Here is a 25,572-nt window from a genome sequence, read left to right as displayed (position 1 = left end):
AGCCATCCTACTCCCAAGGTGTGCCATCGTTTATGAAATCATTGACCTTAATCTTATTGGCTTTGGCACACAAACGTTCTTTAACTACTTTTTTAAATTTATTAATGGAAAGATTTTGAACGTTTTCTGGGATTTTGTTGTATACATTGACCTTTAAACTATAAGGATAGGTAACTTCTTTTCAAACCAAAAACTTTGTCTCGGCCGGGCCACGTCTCGGCTCTCGTAGTATGTACACCGTACACATTCACGAAGAAAAGGAACATTCAAGCAATCCAGCAACAGCGGATATATCGTTTATTCGCTCTAAGTAGTGCTATCTTTTTCTACCGCATTGCTGGCATGAGACAGCGACTCGGTTGGGGTTACCATACCTAAGAGAAAATTACAAATGTGGTGAAAGTATGTACAAAATGAAATGTATTTTTATCGAATCTTTGTAATTATCAAATGTAACTAAAGTTATTTAAGGCCTTTCAGCACCAGTAAGGGTGAAAGTTAATGAAAAAGAAATAAAAAATGTGGATTTTATATATATGCAGATAATATTATAATATTAGCCAGATGATGAATATAGTACCTACGTATTAATTAAAAGGTTTGTTTAAATTATAAGGTAAAAAATGAGTATTGGCCTCTCATTATAAATTGTTACTTGTTAGCTATCCACTTCATCCACTTAGGTCTTCTTAGAAAATATACAAGACTTTAGACTAAATAAATATTATAGTTTCGAAGAAAAGTGGCAGTGACATACGGACCGACAGACAGACATGACGAACCTATAAGGGTTCCGTTTTTTGCCATTTGGCTAAGGAACCCTAAAAAAATTACATTGTCTCGGAATTAAAAGTTGACATCTCTTCATAGAAGCAGAGACCTGTATACTCTATGATAGAAGCTTTAGTTTTCTCTTCATAAGCTAATCGTATTATTCAAAAAAGTATAGAAAAATTCACAATATTGTTATTGTTGAAAAGTTTACTTATAGTTTGCATTAAAATATGTAATGTCAAATACTCATTTTATTAAATTTATATCTCCTTCCTTAACAAATGTCAAATACAAAAGTGAAACAGTTAAGGCTAGGGAAATAATGCCATCATTAATAATTGTTTTAGCTATAAACAAAAAATAATTTATGTTAAATCATGTGGTGAAATATTATTTAAAAGCGGGCAACACTAAATTCGGTTTGGCTTAACAAGTTGGTAGGGATGCATTCACGCTTGACGCCAGCATTGTCGGCTCGGCAGCGACCGTTACAACTCGGTACGGTTATCGCGATCGCAGTGAAGTACGTGAAAGTTTTCTTATTTTGAAAACGAACATGAGTTAGTGCACAAAGAGGATTACTTCACGTTTCGAATTTTACAGTGCTCGTTTGGATAAAGTTGAGACTTACTCAGTGGCAGTGTTGAGTGTATTCGAACCGTTGAAACTTTGTGTAGTGCATCAAAAGTTGTTAAGAGTTTGAGAAGTTCACGAACAAAGATGGGCGCGTAGTATTTGGATGATAATACCTGGCTGAAATTGATTAGAAAGTTGCCCGGCTTCGACATGGGGACCCACCGGCTGCTTTCTCCGTTTACTCTGCTGCTGGTCTGCACAGGTAAGCGGATTTTAGATTGTTACTTTCTGACTCACTCACGGCTCGCGAGTCGCGACTCGGTCGCGCCACAATCTACATTCTTGAGCAAGTACTTATAGCCTTGTTTTCTTGAGTTTCATAAAACAAGTTTGGGACCTATATAATATGAAGCAAACTTGTTTAATTAGTTATGTTTAAGTTTAATAAAGTTAAAAGTAGGAAACGAACATGAGTTAAAACTTAAAAGTTACAACCAATAATAATACTTAAATATAGATTATAGACCATAATCCAGTGGTTCAAAATGACTTATGAGTTGTAAAGTTATAATTATAATGTTAAAATTGTTTCAATAAAAACTATCCTACTGTACTTTCCAGACAATCTTCTGCATACGAAAGTTCATCTTAACATGATCTTAATCAACTGATCAAGATGAACTTTTGTATTGTCATAACGCTGCGCGCTGAACTCAGCGTTTACAGATAACATACAGGTACAAGAAGTCGGTCAAAACTTAAAAAAAGAGTAAGTAAAATTATTATTTTTTAAAATGACCTAAAAAGTGTGAAATAATTCTTATTATTTCACACTTTTTACGTCATTTTAAGAATATTGTTCTTACCTTGGAAGTCGGGTTCAATTTTTTGTTAAAAATAATAATTTTACTCTTTTTAGTTATCTACAAGACAAGGCTTTATTCGTAGATAATCACTAAGAATATTAACTATCCATATTATATTACTGTAAGCGAAATTTTGGTAAATGTTTGCAGTTATCGAAGCGATGCTGCAATTTCCAAACTTTTATCTTCAAAGGAGTTCTGTTCAGTGCCTTTGGACCAAGAGACACCTTCGTATGAAATTTATCTTATTCGTAACATAATATGTTTAAGTTATTAGAAACAACATTTTAACCACTTTGAGTGTTTTGATAAATTTCAAGGATTTCCCTCGATTGCTCATAGATCTCATCATCAGCTCATCACTTTCATAATTGTTATACAAAATTAAGATCATATCCTATACAACAACACAAGAATTTTGAAAATCGGTTCACAAAAAGCAAAATAATCATCAAAAACATCAGCTTCGATGCAAAATATCACCAAAAGTACCAATAATAATAATAATGAACTCTTTATTTGCACATAAAAAATATGGATCCCATCGTCAGATCACTATTTTTGTGAACATGGTCAACCTCGGATTCAACCCTGTACAACAACAAAATAAACAAAGATCGGTCCACGAACAGCGAAGTTATGGTTAAACTATAAACAGATGAACATAATGTAACCTCCTCTTTGGAAGTCGGTTAAAAACAGAGATACATGCAGTACTCGGCGAAACATGGCGATAGCGGTTATTGACTCACTCTCAAAAACTTGTTATTTTCTATACGAAGCCACGATTGACAACATCTGACACTTCATTGTCAATCGCGGTTGATATAGAAAATGACAAGTTTTTGAGAGGGAGTCAATAACCGCTACCGCCATGTTTCGCTGAGTACTGCAGAGGTACCTAAAAAAAGGCCACGGCTCTGTGGAAGTTGTGGCCGTGAGCATGAGTTTCTGCCGTAACTTACCGCTTTTTAGAGCTTTTTTAAGTTATCTTTACTAATACATATTATAAAGCGGAAGAGTTTGTTTGTTAGAACCCGCTAATCTCAGGAACTACTGGTCCGATTTGAAAAATTATTTCAGTGTTGGATAGCCCGTTTGTCGAGGAAGGCTACAGGCTATATTTTATCACGCTAAGACTAATAGGAGTATAGGAGCGAAGAAACAAAAGAAAATGTAAAGTAGGTAAAGGAGATAGCTCCACAGGTTTTTATCTTTTACAAACTGTCGATATAATCTTAATTGCAACAGATTATCGTCCACTGCCATATCTGCCGATTCTACGTGTTTGTTTTTTTTGTTTTGATAGGGCTCTGAAAATCTCAACGTCTCATGTCTAAAATCTACAAAAGTTTTAGTTCCAACTAGGTTCGTTACGAAAACAATAATAATAACATAAATTGGTATCAATTATAATTTATAATATTTAAGCAGCTCTGTATAAAGCGATTAAGAGGCCGGGTACCATCAAAATTCTCATACATACGTAATACCAAAATCATTTTCTCATACGAAATGGCTCGGCCATGCCGTGTATGGCCGCCGCAGACTCGATCGCACAAAAAGTCTGTCGTCTGCGATCTCCCTTAACATAATATTTGAGTTAAAAATAACTCAAACATGTTAAATATTTTCGTATGAGAAAATGATTTTGGTATTACGTATGTGTGAGAATTTCGATGGCACCCGGCCTCTTAAAGCCACAGTAAGCACAAATCTAACGACACACGCAAGCTAAAATCCATCAAGCCGTTCAGGCTGAAAAGCGTGCCAAACATACAGACATACTGCATAATACTTACAAGCTTTTATAAAACATAACCGTTCTAGCGCAGTCGGGTAAATATAAACCTATGCTTACTAATTATTACTAATTAGTAATTACACTTTTCACGATATCCGCCGTATAAGTTATTCAGTTTTATTTAACTTCTCTTGTGTGCTCTCTAAATTGAAACCTTTAGCAATCTATAAAGTCCGACTGAGTCGCACACGGCAGTTACTTTTAATTAAAATAAAACGAACGAAGATTGCCTGATACTGAGAAGTTGCAACTTGCGTTTACTGTGCTTTTATTCCACTCTACTGGTGTACTTAATCCATTTAAAATGCTTCTATGAAGGAAAGTCGTTTTATTTAAGTTGAATGTTACCTCCGAGATGTTAACAATATTATGTTACATTATTTTTTAAATTGGAATTTATGGAAATGTTAACGTCTTCGTTATCCAAATAAGTTTTGGAATGGCATCGTAAAAATAGTAGAAATAAAATTTCAAAGTCAAAAAGTTTATCGGCATAGCGCATTTATTATTTAAAGCAGTTAACGTGTTTCAGAATAAAATGATTTGTTTATAAAAGTTCTACTTCATCTTGCCGTTGCGCTGTGACGAATGTAGATTTCGTATTTGATCTAAAAACGAGCTGGGGATCGCATTTTAGTCAAGTATGGCATGTTAGGGAATGGTCGGTAACCGAGCATCTACCAGCCTTTTTGGGGCTGTGATTTCCCAATAAGGCAGGCACGTTGGAGCCGAATCATATGAATAACATAAGATGTAAAAGTCAAATACAATAGACCCGCGTTAATCCGACAAATGTTTTGCACGGCCGTGTCGGATTAGCGAATTTGTAGGATTATAGAGTACCTACTCCATATATTTTTATTTTTTACAACGGAACCTCAGGAAATGTATGGTTTAGAAACAAATCGTTTTCTCTACTGTCTGCTGTACGGTGTACCGTGTACCTAATGTCAAAATCATAAATTAGCGAGGGCCTACCGTCTACTGTAGTAACTTCCATAAGCTAGAACAGAGGTTCCCAAACTTATTTTGTCTACTGCCCACCAGAGTAGACAAAATAAGTTTAGTTAGTAGTAAGTTTAGTTAGTTAGTAGTAGTTTTCTCAGAAGAAAAAAAAAATGTTTTAGCGTCCCCTTTGTTTTATTTTAAAATGTATCCAGATGAAATAAATCACCCCCCAAGCCTCTACACAACGCCCCCATTTTTTTTCTGGGTCCCACACTGCCCCCCCTTTAGACCTTCAGCTCCCACAAGGGAGCGATGCACTCCTTCACCATTATTTAAAATTATAACTGCGAAATTTCATGCACCTACGTTTCCCAATTTTTCGTAAAAAGGGTTACAAAGTTTTTCGCTCGCGTATTAATATTATGATGATTAGGATTAGACCTTTAGACCTATAATTGTTGTATCTTGCACTAATTTAATATGGCACTTGATATCTTGGTGGGTTTGGGCACAGAATAGATAATAGTACAAGTAGTGTGGGTGGCTGTGCTAAAATTAACCAACAATTAAGGCTAAACATGGATCATTTGCCGCGGTCTCCAATCGCCCATTAGACGAGATGATCTGCTACAGAGATTGATTCTGACATAAGGAAGTTACTTAGGTAGAGCTTCAAGAGTCAAACGATTAATTCGTACTTTTAAAAGATTTGTATTAGTCACGAAGCGAAGATGTGATATTTAGTTATATATACAAAACAGCAAGATTAATGCTTCAACTCCCAAGCGGTCACATTCGACCGCGATAACAATTATAGATTTCCACGAATCCACGATCGAGAGATTAATTGGGAGAAAACAAAAGAATACTTAGAAAATAAAACAACGTCAACTGTTGACCGAGAAGCTTCCTTTTTATTTTGTTTGACGTATAAGTCACGGCGTTTTTTATATCTGAAAAAACTACATGAAAAAACCCGTGATAGAAGAAATGTCGAACGGCATAAAATCTATTGCGTTGTTTTGTACGCGCGTTCGGTGCACGCCCGAGCGGCGCGCCTGCAGCTGCTCAGCGCGGTCACACTCATTTAAATATTGCTCCGATGTCAGTAAAAAAACAACTCAGGAGTTAGGGTGTATCTTATCATACAAATTATGACTCACAAAATTACGCTCGTATGAATCAAACAGGACTTTTGTATGAAACTGAATGCAGCAGAATTTCTTCCAGCCGAAATTCTGCGACTCACAACTCACAAAATTAATTATGCTCGTTTGGCTTCACCTAATTGTACAACTCATTTATTATTGTAATGTTTATTAATAAATGTACTCGTTGGATTCGATTGAAACAACCAGAATAAACGTGTTTTAAAAAGTGGATAGTACTGAGTACAAGTGACAGATAATGACAGATAATAATGAAAGGCATGTATTTAAATCAATATCTGTATATTCCCTTTTCTCGATCAAAATATTTGAAAGTTTCACCAAAAATACTGACATGCACACTAATTATGCACCCTAAACAATGCGAATTCAGCATACTATTTAAAGTTATTTGCGAAACTGCTTTACTGAACGAATAAATATTATTAAAATAGTATATCTAAGAATTCCTTAGTTCAACAAACATACTACAACTTTTTAAAGGAAAACCATCACCTAAATTACTTTTAGGAGTATTATTTATTCTAAATAAAACACAATATAATCTCTTATGTTCGAACACATAAAAATCATCAAGTGCTAACTTAACATGGACTAAACTTTGGCACAGTGAATGGTAACTCAGTTTATAAACAATAATAATAAACAATCGGCAAAGAGCGAGTCGGATTCGCGCACAAAGGGTTCCTTACCGATATATTGCAAAATAATTAAGCCTCCGGCTTATCATTTCACCATATCTCGTGATAATTACCAAAAATCTTCGTCGCTAACAAAGAAATAGATCAAGATATATCTGTAGTCGCTAAAGAGTAAAGAGCGAGCGCAAAGGAGTGAGTGCGGCGTTAGATGAGGAGGCCCCAACATGTTTTTCAGTAAAACAGAAACAAAAAGAAAATAAAGTTAGGTTAAAAATATGTTAGTTGCACGATTTGCCAATTTGTAGACTTGTTTTGATAATAGAAATTGATTTTTTTGTGGTGCACCTTTCGATATCGTTTTTAGAAATTCCGTTGTAAGATTGTCCAATTTAGAGTGCAAGTTAGTATTTTTGATAAACAATTAAAATTTTAGTTTTACAAATAATATATCAGATGTATGAACCATATTTTTGGTGTGAATTTGGTTATAAAGGTTGTCTCCTTTTGTATGATGTTTAAGTTTTTTTTGAAGGACATGTTCAGTTAATCTATTGTTTTTTTTGATCAGCATTAGTTTTTCTGGTATGCATTCAGTTAATTAGCGGAGTTATAGTGTGCTGAAAAATTATTCTGATGTGCAAATATTAATACTAAAATATCCCAAAGTGGAATAAATAGTACTTACAGAAATAAATAACAATAGAATATTATGTACATGATTGTAGTTGTAACCAGAAACTGAACAACTGTAAATTGTAATCGTAGTTTTAAAATTAATTAAAACCTCGGCTCCTATTAAAAGAAAGTGGGAAAGACCTAGCTACTATGCCGATGAAGTTTTGATGCATTTGAAATTCGAATGTTCGAATACTCCGAGTATGAGTTTCGAGTAACGGTGTTTTAATGTGATGAGGTCTCGGCGCGCGCTCGACCTCGATTATTACCAAATATGCCTCCCCCCCTCCCTACTCCACCCAGTAGTCCTCATAAAGACCTGTAAGTATATCGGAAACACTACAATCTCTACACTGATATGCCTATTTTACCTTAAAAGCGTGTCATTATCTTAATACGTTATGCAATAATTACACAACATTATAACGTGAAAGTTGGAAATTGAAAATCGATTTAAATATAAAAGTGGTTTACGTCAATTTGGTCGCTCGAAATCCGTTTATGTAAAATGGCCGGCGATATAATCAGTGTCGTTGTACACCTTTGTTCGCGGAGTGGACTGGAGGAAAGTTTTAAGTAGGCTGCTGCGGAAAGGCCCAGTTTAAACTTAATGCAACCGATTTAATACTTGCCTTTTAAGTGTCATATTTTAATTTTTAATTCATTATTTATTGATGTAATAAATTCGAAAGACTATTAGTTACCTCTTTATGCGTAAACCGTTGAACCGATGTTGATAAAAGATATGGAGTTAGCTACTTCGAGTACCGGGTAAGGACATAGGCTGGTTTTTATTGCGCCTAAATGTATGGTTCCCAGTTCCCACACAACCAACTTATTTCGCAAGGAAATAGTGGGAAATCTAGTAGTTAAAAGTTAAGTACGGATACACCAACAAACATTGAATAATGTCCTTTGCTTTTACTACTCGTACTAATAAGTATGTATCAATAAAGTAACACCTGGCGTTATCAATGGAAGATTCATAAAGTACACTCAGGTAGTTCAAGTATCTTCATTCTTCTCAGACATACAAATCTTACAATACAAACTATCCAACTCTAAAATGTAACAACTACTCTCCACGACTCTATAATAACAACATTACAATGCAGTCGGTAGTTCCTGCCGCATAGGCGTCAAAAACTATCGTTGTTTTGTTTTCTATTAATTTGGGCCCTCCTCCCGAGAGCGTAAGTATGTGACGGAATTTAGAATAGAGTATAAATTAAGCGCGGCGATGTGTCGAGAGAGTGAAATCTCGTTTTGGAAACGGGTTTGGGGTACAGGTGCAGCCGAGGTCGTAACGCTATCTCCTCGAACTACGATCGACCGACTATCGAGATAAAAAAAGAAAACTGTATTTAATTAAAAACGACTTGGCCTGGCTTTTTATTCAACGCTGACGCGAATTCCTGAAAGCATGGAGCGAATTGAAAATATCCCCTTTATTAGATTTATTTTTCAGCTTTAAGGGGACTCGGTTTTTATAAATTTTTAACGACTTAATCTTATTTATTCGCACTTCACTTTGAATGAAATACTTTTAAAGTGTTTAGTAACAGATTAACAATGTACTATCAGAGAAGTCGATTTCTGGGCAGATGGGGGACCTACGTAGTTTGGTAGCGTTACGTCAAACCCAGCCGACAGATCACAAAATCACAATAATTAATATTGAATTCACATGATCCGACCAAATGACGTTGGTCCGTCAACTGCCTAGGAATCAATTTCCTCGATGGAACATGGGAATGAATATTTTATAGCAGCTCTTTCGTGCCAAATACGGAAAGAGTGAAGACTCACCGGGATGTGACATAGTCATCACATCACATCTCATTTTCTATTCGTATCAACGATTCAAAACTACACACTTAGCAAAAATTTACTCATTATAAAACTCATGTGCATGCTATCTTTTAGCGTGAAACACGATTTTACGAACAAACTGCTGCCGACATTGTTATTTAAAAGTTTGTAGTCTCATTATTCAGTGTATAGTCACTGGTTAGTGGTCAGTCGTTGTGTTGAGTTTCATTAAACCACAAGAAGCTGCAGGTCGGCTTTTTCACGTGGAATGCTCGCGAGTCGCGGGTCCAGTTTGCCTGGTTATTTATAAATAACACTGGCTTTTGATGGATACTAGATGTTCATCATCTGCCGTTTAGTACCAATTTCATTTACGTCTATGCGTTTGTCAGAATGCTTTCTTCTTCAATAAGAAATAGGTAGAGAAGAGAATAACGTGATATTTTAAAAGCAATCAACTTAGTCTTAAATATTGGTATTGGTGAAACTGGTGCTACGTTAGTGTGTAGGTACCATGAGAGAAATCGATTCATACACAGATGGCGGACCTACGTTATTTAGTTGAGTCATGTCGGATCAAATCCGTAGTAATAATAATATCATTAGTATACTGTTAAGTTCATATAGCCCGACCGAATTACATACCGAATTACAGGCTCGCTGACAAACAATAACAAATGTAAGTTCACTCATTCAAGGACAAGATATGGTTGATATAGTTAGGGTGTAGTAAAACTACTTCGTTACAGCTTGTAATTAAAAATCAATAGCTTGGTGATTAAAGGCACTTACTTAGACATTCTGTTATGATATTTAACTTGAATTCTATACTTTTAGTCAATTATGTTATTAAATGTAATTAAGTGTCCGCCGTTAGAAATTAAGTAATCAAGTTTTGGTACAAAGTTACTTAATTCAGGGCAAAATTTCGATTTAGTAATTTTAAAGTTTAAACAATCCCCCTATACTTACTTAATTTTAATGGTACCATGTCTTCATGTAACTACTACCTTTATAAACTCTTTAAGTAAGAGTACTGAGATTCGACCCAAAATATTGGACCCAATGGGTCCAATTACCAGATACATAATACATATTAGATAAATTTTTAAACATATTTTCATCTAGCGATTTCCCACTTTTATGATCCATTGTTTTCTGGCTAGAAATTTTTAAGTAGGGTTGGCACAAAAATAATCAGTTATAACCATATTGTTTTGTACTATCAGAGAAGTTGATTCCTAGGCAGATGGGGGACCTACGTAGTTTGGTCGTGTGGCGTCTGTCTAGACAGTTCACAATTTATTGTGAATCACAATAAACATTGAATTGACATGATCCGACCATTAAAAAATAGCAAAAAAAAACACGTTTGTTGTATGGTAATCCCCCTTAAATATTTAATTTAATTTCATTATTAACTATTAAAGAAGCGTACAACTGAGTATTTTGTGAACATTTCAAGTGCCTATCTTTGGCTATCATTGATATCGAGCAAAAAATAGCAAAAAAATCACGTTTGTTGTATGGTAGGCGGTAGCCCCCTTAAATATTTAATTTATTTTGTTTTTAGTATTTGTTGTTATAGCGGCAACAGATATACACAATCTGTGAAAATTTTAGAAGACTACATACAGCGGTTCCTGAGATACAGTCTGGAGTCAGACAGACGGACAGATAGATATCGAAGTCTTAGTAATAGGGTTCCGCTTTTAGGGTTCCGTACCCAAAGAGTAAAAACGGGTTGTCTGTCCGTCTATCTGTCTCCAGGCTGTAGGTACCTCAAGAACCGCCATAGCTAGAGTTCTGAAATTTTCACAGATTGCTACTTTTACAGTGAATTAATTCCATACAGGGGACTCCATTCATGTGCCACATCGTAAAGTATTATGACTTTGCTTTATTACATTTTACTACCTGTATACTATGTATAATATTATTAAAAACTTTATACATTCTTTGCTTTATTTGTCGTTGCAAATTGCGTTAAAATCTGTTGAGCGACTAGCTCTAGTTCTAAATGTGCAGTGAGCGGAGACGACTTTATTTTTAATGTAAAGAAAAAGTCCAGGTCTTCAGTTTGATTAATAAAATTAATTTATTAATGTAAAGCCGCCGACCTAAAGTAAACAGAGAAACGGCGCAATAACTCAGGACCCTTAATGTAACGTATTTTTTGTTATTCAAACGATGAGGGTACGTATAGTCTTTGTCTGACGAACAAAGGGTAATAGTCTATGAAAATATAAAAACTGACATATTTTTACTATATTTTAGTACTAAACGGGGAAAACAATAGGATACCTAAGTGCCAGGGGGAATTGAACGTTTTTAAAGAGAACTTTTTGGTTGTAGCCCTGATTAATGCTGGTATAGCATGAATAAGCCATGGCCACATCTAAATACTGCAGGTAGCTTGAATATCCCCGAATACAATAGAAATAACACCACGGCAATATTGTGTTGTGAGTTTTTGTGTTTCCTGGTATTTTGTAGCGCGGATTCTCTGACATAGATTTTGGTAAAAAATAACGTTCTGAATAGTGGATTTTTGATAACATACAGGTTTTCGTAAAAAATACCATACCATGTGGATTTCTGACAACGCAATATACAGATTTCGGTTATAGAATTGATCACAATATGTTTTTCCAAGTGTTACTCATATCCACCCACGCATTACAAAATGTTGGCTGTTGGTCGACGTCATTTTACTCTGTGTACCGGACCTTTAAGGTCAGGTTGAATCATTTACATACTAATATGTACTACCTATCTACTACATTAGTATTGTCGCTAAGTTTTAAGTTCGCTGTAAGTTCTGTTCAAATTATACCTTTCCCTTTCCCTTGGTCTACCCGCATATTACTCGCAGTACTATCGAAGCCTATTGAATAGGACGTATTTAAGTTATAATTAAAGACGTGAGTGGGATAACCACCTCGTTATCCCACTTGCTTACCTAAGTAAAAGTTTTTTTGTAAAATGATTTGTAACAAAAAAAAAACACTATGTGTAGCCATATACATTAATCAGATGATAAGAGTGATGACTTACATGCGTAAAATAAACATACATTGGGTAGTTAGTGGGTAGTTACAAAAAAAATACTTACATGATTTTTTCAAATTATTATAAGGGAAAAAATGAGTAATTGTGCTTATGTTGCAAAATGTTACTTACGTGGTTCTTTCTTGTAGATTTTTGCGAATATTTGCATTTTTAATTCGCTAACGAATTTGTACATGGAATTTTAAATTACTCAGGAGAGGTCTCGGGCAGTCGTCAGACGACAGTAATGAACGTGGACCAAAATAGAGCGTCTGCGTCGACTCCACGACGACGATCTCCATTTACGGTACACCACTCGCAACTCGCAATCGATGTGTCAGCAGCAAATAAACCCCCGATATCTATATATATAAAACTCAAAGGTGACTGACAGACATGGTGATCTATCAACGCACAGCCCAAACCACTGGACGGTTCAGGCTGAAATTTGGCATGCAGGTAGATGTTATCCGCTAAGAAAGGATTTTTATAAATTCCAACCCCAAGGGATTAAAATAGGGGATGAAAGTTTGTATATAATAATACTTCTTAACGCGAGCGAAGCCGCGGGCAAAAGCTCGTACCGATATATTGTAATACTCCTAGTAGTTTTTATTATTCGTAGCTCCCTAGGTGATCGATTCTTAAAATGATTTAGTGACTGTAATTTTTATTTTCCATCCATCCATCCATCCATTTTAAAATTTACATATTCAATATTTACAATAATTTAATGGTTTATCTATGCATTTTAATTTAGTACAGACTTACAGACAGACAGACAGACAGAGAGAATAGTTTTGTGCTGCATCTTCGAAAGCTATTCCACAGCTCTACCGTTGGATTAATAGGAAGCCGTCAATCTCACACAGATTTCCCATTAGCAATATTAATAGCTCAATAAACCAAGAATAGGCAGATTGTTAGAACTGAACCAATTTGATTTTATTGAGCTCGCCGTAACATCCATTCGCCGCGCAGTCCGCACACATTTAGTTTCAAACTGAATTAAAAATATCCCGAATATTTAACAATAATGAAACTAAAACAGACCGATATTTAATTTAGAATCGCGGCCTTTGTGGTTTGTATTAAATATTTGACGAGCCCTGTTTGTTGTTGTCGATTTGCAGTCGGCTTCCAAATGTTCGCAACGTTCTCCCTTCGAGTTATTGATGTAAATAATAAATGGCAATGTTCGGGTAAATAAATGTTTACAAAATCAGTGAACAAGTAATAAATACGCTGCTTTCATGTACCCTTTTTGCGTATCCTTATTGTTGGGAATATGCAGTTTGAAGTATTACTAGCTATTTGACCGAGCTTTGCTCTGTATTCGATAAAACACGAATAAAATGACATTTTCTAAAAATGGTTCCTAGCTAGATCGATTTATCACCCCCGAAACCCCCTATATACTAAATTTCATGAAAATCGTTGGAGCCGATACCGAGATTCTAATTATATATGTATATATATACAAGAATTGCTCGTTTAAAGATATAAGATAGAAATAAATCGATCTCGATTCATAAAATCGTCTAATTGAACTACATTTTGGATTTAAAATAACAAACATAAATTTAAATTCAAAATCATTTATTTGCTGAAATAAGGTACAATATGGTGTGATATGGTGTTATAGAGGTGTTCAAGTTCTCTTAATTTGCCTTTGGGTGGCGTGCAAATTTATAGGTATAGTCTGTCAAACTTATTTTTATTAAAAATATAATAATTTTAAAAATGTTATACAATATGTCAATTTGTGTTTTTTTTTTACAAATTCAATATCAATTGAGATGTCAATAGTTACTAATAATAATAGTAATCATAATCTAAAAGTCATCAATATTCAAAACATAACGTTTAAAGTAGTCAGGGCAAAAGCTAATGTGGGCCGTAAATCGTAAATTTATGATATTCGCAAGTCGCTACGCATACAAAGTCTAAAATTCGTTCTTTTAAAATCTAGAAAGAGATGCACAAAACACCCATGTTTTAGTAATTTTTAGGGTTCCGTACCTCAAAAGGAAAAAACGGAACCCTTATAGGATCACTTTGTTGTCCGTCTGTCCGTCTGTCAAGACCCTTTTTCTCAGGAACGCGTGGAGGTATGAAGCTGAAATTTATATCAATTACTCAAGTCTACTGTCCCTTGAAGCTGTGAAAAAATCAAACTTCTAAGCCAACGCAATCAAAAGATACAGCCGTTTATGCCGCAAATTTTCGACACTTGCAAGGGAATCAAAACCTACAGGGTGCTTCCCGTGAACTCAGAATCTTGAAATTTGGTACGAAGCAACGTCTTATAGCATAGATAAAGGAAAAATTACGAAAACCATAAATTTTTAGTTACATCACATAATATATTTTTTTTAATAATTTTAAACTTACTACCCATTTCCTCATAAACGCGTAGAGGTATTAAATTGAAATTCATACCAAATACTCAGGTCTATAATACCTTTAAGCTGTCGGAACCCTCGGTGCGCGAGTCCGACTCGCACTTGGCCGGTTTTTCAACAGTTGCATACATTTTTATCGCTCCTTTTATTTTCAGTCCGTTATCGCATCATTTTGTTACGTTCTTTGCACATTCTCTATAGTAGTATAGAGAATGTGCAAAGAACTATAGAGTATAGACTATAGACTATAGAGTAGTCTATAGTCTATACTCTATACTAATGGATCGGCTAGAAGCACAGATTATAGAGGATAGAAGCGATTTGGATGGTTGTGATTTCTATCCTATGTAGTTGCACTGTGCATAAGTTATTATTAATTCTTACCTGTACAGGTACAGGCACAATGGGCGGTTCCACGCAGACAATGTCAGTTCCCACTTCCATTTCGCACGACATTTTCCCATAACTCCACTTTACTTCTTAGCTGTTATAGAGTTCATGTTAGTGTTCCCATATCTGATCGTACTTCGTAGCGTCAATCATCATCTATTTCTCTGTACTTATGTACTTTCTACGACTCCTTTTTCTGAACGGTTAGGATTTTTAAAGGAAGGTAAAAACGGGGACGCATCAGGGAGCATCAATCCAGGATGTTTTTGTATCTTGATTCCTGTGACAACAATGTAACAGGCGATAGACAGGAGATATTGTACAATTTTCGCCTGTCACATTGCTATCGCATCATACTAAATTACCCTGCCGATTGGACTGATTACAGGACTCTTGCACATACACTTGAATACAAGAGTGTTGTCAGGTCGGAATGTGATCAGTCCGACCGGATCGATCGGGAAGTATATAATATGGGAGCCTTAAGACAGTATAGTACGAGAACCTACTCTCGGATTCCTGAAATTGTCGACGTCTATATCAAACTTCGTTGGAAGTTGTTGTGAGTTGCAGTTTTTGAACATTTTGGGGAAACAAGCATGTTGCGAGTTGCGACCTCATGTAAAAGTTTATAATTAGTTCGGAACATTTTTAATGACTCCGTATTATAATAAACTTCGACTCGACACTCGACAGCTGAGAATATCGAGCTTTTGTATTAAAGTTGTTATAGATTTTGTCCTAAATTCGCCGACACAAGTATGTATCATTTGCTTGTCTAATGTTTCCTTTCTCTTTTATTTCATTTCTCTTTATTTATTACAAAGGGAGATAGAAAAATATGTTTAAAATTATGGTGAAATTTGCACTTTGTGTTTTATTTAAAACAAAGTAATTCACACATTAGCTTAAAGTACATATTATTATATATTAAAATTAAGAACATTTAAACAAAAAGTAACTAACGAAATAATTATCTCAACTTGCTGCAGTTGAATTTCACAGACTCATCAGACGCTACCTAGTACCTGGTATAAGTACAAACTGCACAGTATAAATATTAATAATATAATGCAGTAGCGTAACAACATTGTTCTTCAAAAATGTAATTTCGAGAGCATCAAAGAAACAAGTTTTATGCACGCGAAAAACCGCATTATTCTAGTCTCTACAGATATTTGAAAAAATGTCTAATAGACAATAGTGTGCTTCTTACTGCTTACATTCTAATCCGACTCTAACACTTTGTTCTTGTTTTAAAGTTTGTTTACTGTATATTATTTATATTGTGGTATAAGCCCGGGTGCTCCTAGTCCTTTCCGTGTGTTGAACTAAGTCCGTCGTTAGTATCTAATTATAATTTTCGTCCTCGTGTTTGTCGTCACTCGGCAAACTGTCAGCTCGGTATTCCCCGGTGCGCTTCAATTCGAAATGGCAATTCAATCGGGCGGTAGCTGCCACTGATGCAAGCCGAAAATCGAAATCCCAAATCGATGAATGAGACTTCAAATCGGACCGATTAAAATAAAGTAAAACACCCAATTATTGGCCACTTTAAAGTTGAGTAAGTCCTATAATTGGCATTCCTAGTAAGTATGTATTTCCAAATAAAAATCGAATCGCCAAAGACTCTAATGTCCGTAAAACTCTTCGAATGCGTTTAAAATCCACGTTGATACTTTAATGTGGCATTTAAGTTTTAATGGGCCGCCGATGATACAATAATCTAAGCACATGGGGAGGAATTCCAAAGTGTTGGCTATTAGCTGAAGAGGGGAATCGGATCGCGTTTTTTATCATTTTTTGTGTCTCGCCATGTGCACGGGACGGGATTTAGTTTCGGAGTAAGCCGACATGTGGCGTCCTCTCGTCGGTGTCGAACATCCGGCAGCTATTTTGAACGTAAGTGTTCAGTTTTAAATTTTAATTGTTAACTGCACTCCATTGCCAAATATCTACTCTCTCCTAAGAACCCTCTAGAGAAAGTAGATGTTTACACCGAAAGTAGACCAATATCGGCGTTGTTAACTGCACTATTATTATTGCCAAATATCTACTCTCTCGGAACCCTTAAGAGATATAGGCGATTGGTAGTGACTAAATACCAGTTTTGACATATTTAACGCCGCTTGATATTTCAATTTTATATCCCTATCTTTTCTGTGGGAACTGACCCTTACACAAATGTTTCACGGATTGTCTATTGTACGAGGTAGCAGGTACTCGGTGCCATTGTTAAACAGCACGTCCATGCACAAAATATCCATTTATAGAATTTTATTGCGCGCCGTGGGTGTTGATAACTTGGGGAAAGCTTGCTTAGAATGTAGAGCAAGCTGGACTCTATGAAAGTTAAGCTATGAATATTATGCTATAGCCTATATCTTATGTGAGAGACGCACGGGCGTATATATAGCTTTGATAAGGGGGGGTCCCTAACGTAAAAAAGCGGCCAAGTGCGAGTTGGAATCGCCCATGAAGAGTTCCGCAGCAGCAAACAGCAAATAGGCAACGTGTTTAGAAAATCAAAAATATTTTTTATACATGTACCGCACCGATTTTAATCGGCGAGGTTCATAATATATTATTGTCGAAATTGGACAAGTAAGATGGATAGTAATGGGGGGGGGGGGGGCGTCCGGACCCCCAGGACACCCCCTCTTATATACGCCCATGGAGAGACGTCAGATGAGAGTACACAGTCTTCATAGAATTAATTGTCAAAACATAGTCTTAGAATACGTCGCTCGAGGACTCTGCATTCTGCGCGTCTGTACTCTGCACGATTAATACCTTGATAAACACAAACTAAACAAGAATAAATACTATCAGTGTAATCTAACTCTGTACTTTAATATCATTTGTATTTTCCGAAAATAGATAAGACGGGTAGGCGGAAAACAATAAAAGTTTTGATAAAATCTTTTGTATGAAACTTGCTATTATGATAATGGATGAATCCCGCGGCCCGCCACAAACTGAAGATTAAACCGAGCTACGACTTCATTAATATAAATTAAAACATTCCAGTGCGATATTGTTTAACATAATATCTCGCTTTCATTGTAACTTACGAAATACCGGCAGAGCTTTGACGGTCCTAATATGTTCTAATACATCACATAGTTTATGTTCCGTCTGATACACAATATACTATATAATGTATGTGTAACTTGCTTTAGTAAGTTATAGGGCATAGACAGTAGCAAAGGTTGGTTTTTCTAAAAAAACACACAGCTAACCCTTTAAAAGCTAAAGCTAAATATAATTTGTAGAGATTCGGCTGGCGCGGCTAGTAAGTGGCAAGTAAAGCCGAAGAAAATGGAAAGAGAGAGAAAGAACAATATAAGGTTAAATATTATGGTAAGGCTCGTTCCTGTATATGTATATCCAGTAACCAGAGGAAATATTGTTTTTTATAAGGATTTTGCTTGTTATGGGCTCAATAGTAAATATGGGGCACAAGTTGCGTTAGGGGCGGAACTTACCGATCTCTACTTCCTTGTTCGCTTATGTTGGACCAGTTGAATAGATATTTGTAAGCCTATAGGCAGTAATTTGACTACTGATAATACGAACATAATATTATATCTTCCTAATTTCGCTAGTGATTACCTTAATTAGGTAGGAAGTAATGTTTACACATTAATTACTCGCATATCAAATTCGGTTCTAATAAAAATATCTAAATCTTACAAAGTAATAACCATTAATGATGTTTTATTACGTTCCGACTTGTATTTTACCGTTAGGGGTCCCAACTCCCAAAGATTAAAGAATTTACAATCTATACTAATATTATAAATGCGAAAGTATCTCTGTCTGTCTGTCTGTCTGTCTGTCTGTCTGTCTGTCTGTCTGTCTCGCTTTCACGCCAAAACTACTGAACCGATTGCAATGAAATTTTGTATACAGTTATTCTAGAGTCTGAGAAAGGCTACATTTTGATGTGGGAAAATATCTTATTTCCATGAAAATATCGATGAAAATTACTTCGCATTGCGCGTGGCCAGCGCTCATCCCGGGGGTCCTGGGTTCGAGTCCCGCAGGCGGAACAAAAAGTTTTCAATGTTCCTGGGTCTTGGATGTGTATTAAAATAATATTTCAAAAATCTTAAATATATTTTATGTATAATATTATAAAAAATCCAGAAATATATCGACGCGATGCAATGAACATTTTAGTTCTAATACGATTCAACAGATGGCGCTTTTTTTACTTCGTTGTAACATAGAACTAATCATACTTATTAGTTATTGTGTTTTTGTTTATAGTTTTTGATACGTTAGAATATTATGTTAATTAATATTATCACTTGCTATAATAATAATCAATCTATTTTATCTTATAGAACTCCTACTGCATTTCTAAGGAGTTCGAGTGTGTTGTGTTGGCCTATATTCCATCCAGAAAATATTTTTACATTTTAATTCTAATATATGAAAACAGATGGCGCTTTATTTTTTACTTCATTATTATAACAGAACTAATCATACCTACTTTATTATATATTATTGTTTTTATTCATAACTAGCTGTTGCCCGCGACTTCGTCCGCGTGGACTTTAGTTTATAGCGCGCGGTGTCAACAAAATTTGTGTCAAATTTAAAAACTTTTTAAAAACCCTGGTAAGTGGTACCCCTCTTAGGGCCGCGCAGCGCGCTACACCGGAATGGCAGCGCTGAAAGTGCTCGCCTCGCCGCTGCCATTCCGGTGTAGCGCGGCCCTTAATTAATCAAAATACCCAAAAACAGCTGTGCAGTGTGCACATAATCTGTACTAATATTATGAATGCGAAAGTATCTCTGTCTGTCTGTCTGTCTGTCAGTCTCGCTTTCACGCCAAACGCCAAAACTACCGAACCGATTGTAATGAAATTTTGTATACTGATAGTCTAAAGCCTGAGAAAGGACATAGGCTACTTTTTTACTGGAAAAAAGGGTTGTAAGGGTCGTAAATTTGTTCAAAAAATTCATAATAGATGGCGCCGTGCGTCTTCTACATCGCGCTGACGCTTGCTCAAAAGTCTTTCTATAAGAGGTGGTATCATCTTACATTTAAGTCTCGATTTTTTTCGATTGTTATATCAATTCTACGGTATTAAATAACTCAGTACTTTATCTGTGCAGGCAGTGACGTAACCTTAAGACCAAATTTCACCAACGACTGTTAAAGTTAATGCTCGAATTAGTATCACGTTAGCTGTTTCGTTTTTCATATGAATGAAAGAGAAGACAGGATAATTTAACAAGCTGTTAACACTGACAGACGTTGGTGAAATTGGGGCTAAACCTATCAATGATAAATAGTTTATGGGTAAAGTTGTGTAATTGGGGGGCTAAATAAGTTTTAAAATTTGGCATAATATATAAAGTTTAACATACAAAAATGAAGTACTTATTGTTTGCACACTGCACAGCTGTATTGATTTAAGGGGTACCAGGGTTTTTTTTATAAAAGCTTTTGACACCAATTTTGTTGACATCGCGCGCTATAAACTGAAGTCCACGCGGACGAAGTCGCGGGCAACAGCTAGTTTGAAATAATTTAGGAGGAATACTACTTCTTAATTTGATAGTCATTTAAAGAGCGTTCAGCAGAATTGGCCAACTTCAAAGAATGTTTAAACCAGAACTCACTAATAATAAAGAGTGAATTGTTACAAAAGTTTAGTAAATCCACAATAGGGAAAAAAACTGGAAGAAACATATTGTGTCCGTATGGGGCAGGTAAACCGATCACGTTTCACTGTGGCTGCACGATCGCAAGCTGCGTGTGGATACCGTGGTGCGAGCGGGACGGCATCACCCGGGCCCGGGGGTGGGAGGGAGATAGCACAGGAACCGGCTCAGCAGGTAAACTGCGTCGACTACCTTGTGTGAGTTGTGCTGTGCATCCAAATCAAAAAAATGCAACGGCACTCTACCGCGGGGCTCGATACTCGCCCGAAGCCAAGTTTTATTTTGCACGCTCCCCTGAATATTATTTCTGAACACTTTTGGATACGTATCAATAAAGTGCAGCCGTATTCTCCGAAATGCACTGAAAGCGACCGACTTTATGTTACAGTAAATCGTGGTCTGCTGTTTGATTTTATAAAATTTCGTGGTCCTTTTGGCGGTATCGCTTTCCAATTCTCGTAAAACCATGATACCAATTAAATTAACATAGAAATTTCGCGTATTTTCCGAACGGTTCTTTTGTTCTACCCACCATATTCTTTCGCAACTGAAATGGTGAATTATGTAGTAGCTCTCATGTCGGTTTGTAAACGTAAATATTTGATGGCGCGACGACCCGCCGCCCGCGTACCAGATTTGGTTGTTGAGGGTGCAACCCCACGAATCGGTGCATCACCTTATGTTCAAATTAATAATGCCATCGATTTTTATAAAAAAAGTAACATGTTTTCTGATAAGTATAATAAGTTGAAAATAAAGGAATGGTAACTTTAGCTCTTGAGTCCATAAAAATACCATAATATTATCCTGACCCTTACCTGTTCGTTACGAAAAAAAAACTGTAGAATTCGTCACGGTGGACAGTTGGGGTGCGTAAATCAGTCGGCGCGCTAACTAAATAACGAACTGACTGGTCGGTTTCGCAATTCTTTTGCCTTACGTTGATGGATTTATTAACTTCATTGATATTTCAGATTTATTACACTTCTAAATCTCGTCAAATGTATTGGAAAAACATATTTTACAAGATTTACGCGCGAGACGAATGAAGTGGTTTTCGGATGAACATTTCGCGAGATAAATTGAGTGGTACTTTTCCGGTAAGTTTTAAACTCTACGACGGGATTATACTTATCTATTAATTACTATCATTACTGATTGTTGACCAATCAAACGCGTCATCAAATTAAGGAGACGCCGTGATAATTTGACTGCAGCGATATCGATTTTTCTCAACAATGCCTATTAAAGCTAAGAAATTAAAGTTAATTGTCAGTATTCATCATGTCTTTATCTTTGAATTACCCATAGCATAACACGATTGGTCAACTTTTATAACACAGAATAATCAAAAAGACCTCTATAAAAACAGGGATTCTGATTTTGCCAAAAGAGGAGAGTGATTTAAGCTTCCAAAATTTGTACATAGATTAGTTCAAGCATACACTATAATTTGCCCATAGCTCATATGAAATATATTTTATAGTTTTTAAATTACGCGACAAAAACCATTTTGTCGCTTACGCCCTTTCCATTTCTTTTTTACTTTAACGCGGCGTCACCTTAATAACATTCTGATTTCTATAAAAAAATCCTAAATGTAAGAACTTTTCGGGCATTAGAATTTGAAGTAATGAGTAAGGTGGCTTGTGTTCACACGCAGTTCAAACGTGCATGCATGGGGAATAGGGCCTTCACCTTGAACCACGAGTCACGCTCAGACGCAGGATGCCGAGTGCCGACTGTTAGGCGCATGCATTGTTATTTGATCACTTAAAATATGCTAAGTAGAGCTAGAATAATTTTGAAATTAAAGTAATCTTCTGGCGTCGCCGTAGTCCGTTAAAATATGCATTGAATACTTAAAACTGAGAAAAATTAAAAATTAGAGGTAGAGTTTACTATCTGAGTTAGTGTTGTCAACCAAAAATACTATCAGAAAATCCAAGGTTATTAGCTACAGATTCAGAAAGGATTACCTAAATGAAATAAAATAATATTGATGAATTTTGCGAAATGTTTGACGATACACTACCGTCTACCGTATACATAATACAGGTAAATAAATAGTAAAAGAGAAGCGAGAGAAAAACACGTGTAGTCTGTACATACAATACAACGGTAAAAATGCGAAACAGAAGGTGCAAAACATGATGTCATTGATTCCTAAAGTTAACGTCTTCAATAAATTAATTTATTGTTTTATTTCCTTCGGGTGACCAAAAGCTTGAGAAATAGACAAGAGCTAAAATAAATCAATGGTACCAACTACCAAGAGACCAATAGACATTTATACACCTTATTTACATTCTGTATCGGTCGTTATCATTCACAAGCGTTATTTGTGTCTTTACTATGCGATTCTCATCAGCGATTTTCTCGTGATTTCGCCCCAATCATTCTTATTTCTTTCACATTTACTCGTCGAGGTTAACGGAGAATAGAGATATACGTGTGTTTCGCTGAGAACTAAATTTCTTTGAATCGGCGCGTACTGCCTGCTTCAGCAAAACCGTGTTTTTGGTCATAAACGTAGGGACGAAAGTCGCTCGCGACGGCAATACGTGACGCACATAACAAAAGTGAGTGTATATTGATGCTATTCATTCTAATACTAATGGTTTAGTTTCCTGTACGACATGTTAGCAGTTGATAACCTCTTGCTACTGTTTCACAATTTGTTAGAAGCGTTTATAAGAAATACGAGTCAATGACTCCATTACCCATATCATATTATTCAGACGGACGTCAGAAGTGAGATGAACGAAACATAAAACTTTTGGATTACGTTTATGTAAACTCTAATATTTTTGTAATTATTATTGATTAGGTGATGATTTTAAAGACTACCTAATCTCTATTCTACTCTCAGAAACCGAAAAACCCAATGGGTATAGAACTTGATTGTATATGATATATTATCTGACTCTGAGAATGCTTTTTAGTTTGATAGGAATCATGACTCAAAAAAGGAGTGAAACTGCATTAGTGTTGAATTAAAATAAAAGATTCGAGTATTGGAATCACTAATATGTAATTTTAAAGAATATTTTTTGTTCTCAATATGTTTAAAAATTTTTGGTGTTTGCGTGTTGTCGATGTCCGCTGCCCGACGCACGCTTCGTGTCCGTAACACAAACAAATTAAACAAGCACATGTTTCGATTATTATGCGTGTTGTTAATATGCGTACAGATTTTGAGGTAATTCCTTTTGTTTTTTTCAAATGTTGCTTTTGAACGTTTTATTAACCTTAACTAAAATACGTGTATTTTTATATTCATGTAACATACAATTTATCTTTTGAAGTCTGAAGTAGATAAAATTAATAAATACGCGAGTAGCCCAACAAAAAGCAGCTCGATCGAAGAAAAAGCTTTACCACTTAAAGAGGATCGACTTACACAACGTTTAACAAAAAGTCCAAGTTTAAATTTTTATTCGAGAATCGAGCGTCATTGTATTACGGAGCTATTTAACCCTATAATCCTTTGAGTCCACGGTCCAGATCTTCGAGACGGCTGAAATAAAAATGCATTGATGTACAATATGAATGCACGACTGCACGGTCCGAAATTCGAGCGAATCAAAACCAAAAGAGAATCGCAAAACGTTTCCCAGGGTCTTTTCTTATCTTAATATTCCAATAGCATGGTCGGGGTTTCGTATTATAATGTTAAACAGAAGCATATTTTACCGAGACTTGTGTTTACTCGGTCGTGCTTATCCCGTGAGTGCGCTTGATTGACAAACTCAATTTCATCCGTCCAAAGACGAGACAATTTCATACAACCCTAACCTGTCGGCTCTCTAATCAATTAGGAATAACGATAAGTTTAACCTCATCATCATCATCTAGTGGCTAGTGCCCTCTTCATATTTAGTTCGGCGGTAAGCAGGCTGAATTTCTTTCGGTCTTGGGCTAATTTCTTTAAGTCTAGGGAGCTAAATCTCATCATCATTAGTCAAACAATACCCAGCTACCTCTACTGTAGGAGTACTCGACTAACCGACAAGCAGGTGACGCATGTGTCAGTACAATTATAAACTTGTAGGAGTTGTGGCACATATTTTTAAACATAACACAACGCTAAAACTTTAGGAACTATAAAACGTCGGCGTTAACATACGCTTTATTTTTATTTTATTGCGTGAAGTAAAATCTTGAAGTGAGATTTTTGGAAGTACTGTATACTAGAGTATCAAGATTCAAGAAGGTAGTGAGTACTTACATTTAAACATAATATAGGACCTAAATCTGTGTACCTACTTATGTACCTGTGATCGCGGTGCAGTGTGAGCGAGTACATTTTGAAATATGCTTTATTTACTAAAATAATTTCATACCTGTCTAGAAGTGGTCGGCACTCGGGTAGTAACTGAAGTGGAAACGAAAAGCTGGCGAGTTCGGATCGGCGAAAAGTTTTCAGGAATGAAAATTGGCGGGCTGAGTTTTTTAGCAAATTAGTTTAGCAGTTCGCTGAAGGACACTTTAACGCCGAATAACGAACTTCGTTCGGCTGCGGTCACTATTTTGTGAAGTCGAACATACCGGGTAATGGCGCGGGTCGCGGTTTTATTTCAGTAATAAACTGAATTATATTATGTACTTACTTAAACTGGAGCGACGCATATTTAGCACAAAGGCGTTTCATTAAAAACACTTCAAAGGTTCATTTACACAGTTTTCCTGCTACTTGGAGATTTTTAACATCTTTAAATGCTCAGCTCTTTTCTATCTATATTATGTTATATGTACAAGATGACGTCCACAGCCCCG

The 25,572-nt window shown here is 35.8% G+C and overlaps 1 protein-coding gene across 1 annotated transcript in view; it reads left to right on the top strand.

The window, feature by feature from the left end:
- Positions 1 to 1,249: 1,249 nt before the first annotated feature.
- LOC121739822 (hemicentin-2) overlaps positions 1,250 to 25,572 on the top strand; it is a 115,646-nt gene continuing 91,323 nt past the window's right edge. Inside the window, exon 1 of the mRNA XM_042132403.1 lies at positions 1,250 to 1,612. Coding sequence (XP_041988337.1) covers positions 1,561 to 1,612 — 52 coding nt within the window. The 5' untranslated portion in view covers positions 1,250 to 1,560. The remainder of the gene's footprint in view (positions 1,613 to 25,572) is intronic.

Source organism: Aricia agestis, chromosome 2, assembly GCF_905147365.1.
Source record: "Aricia agestis chromosome 2, ilAriAges1.1, whole genome shotgun sequence".
In the NCBI taxonomy this organism is placed as follows: domain Eukaryota; kingdom Metazoa; phylum Arthropoda; class Insecta; order Lepidoptera; family Lycaenidae; genus Aricia; species Aricia agestis.
This window is presented reverse-complemented; position numbering and strand designations above follow the sequence as displayed.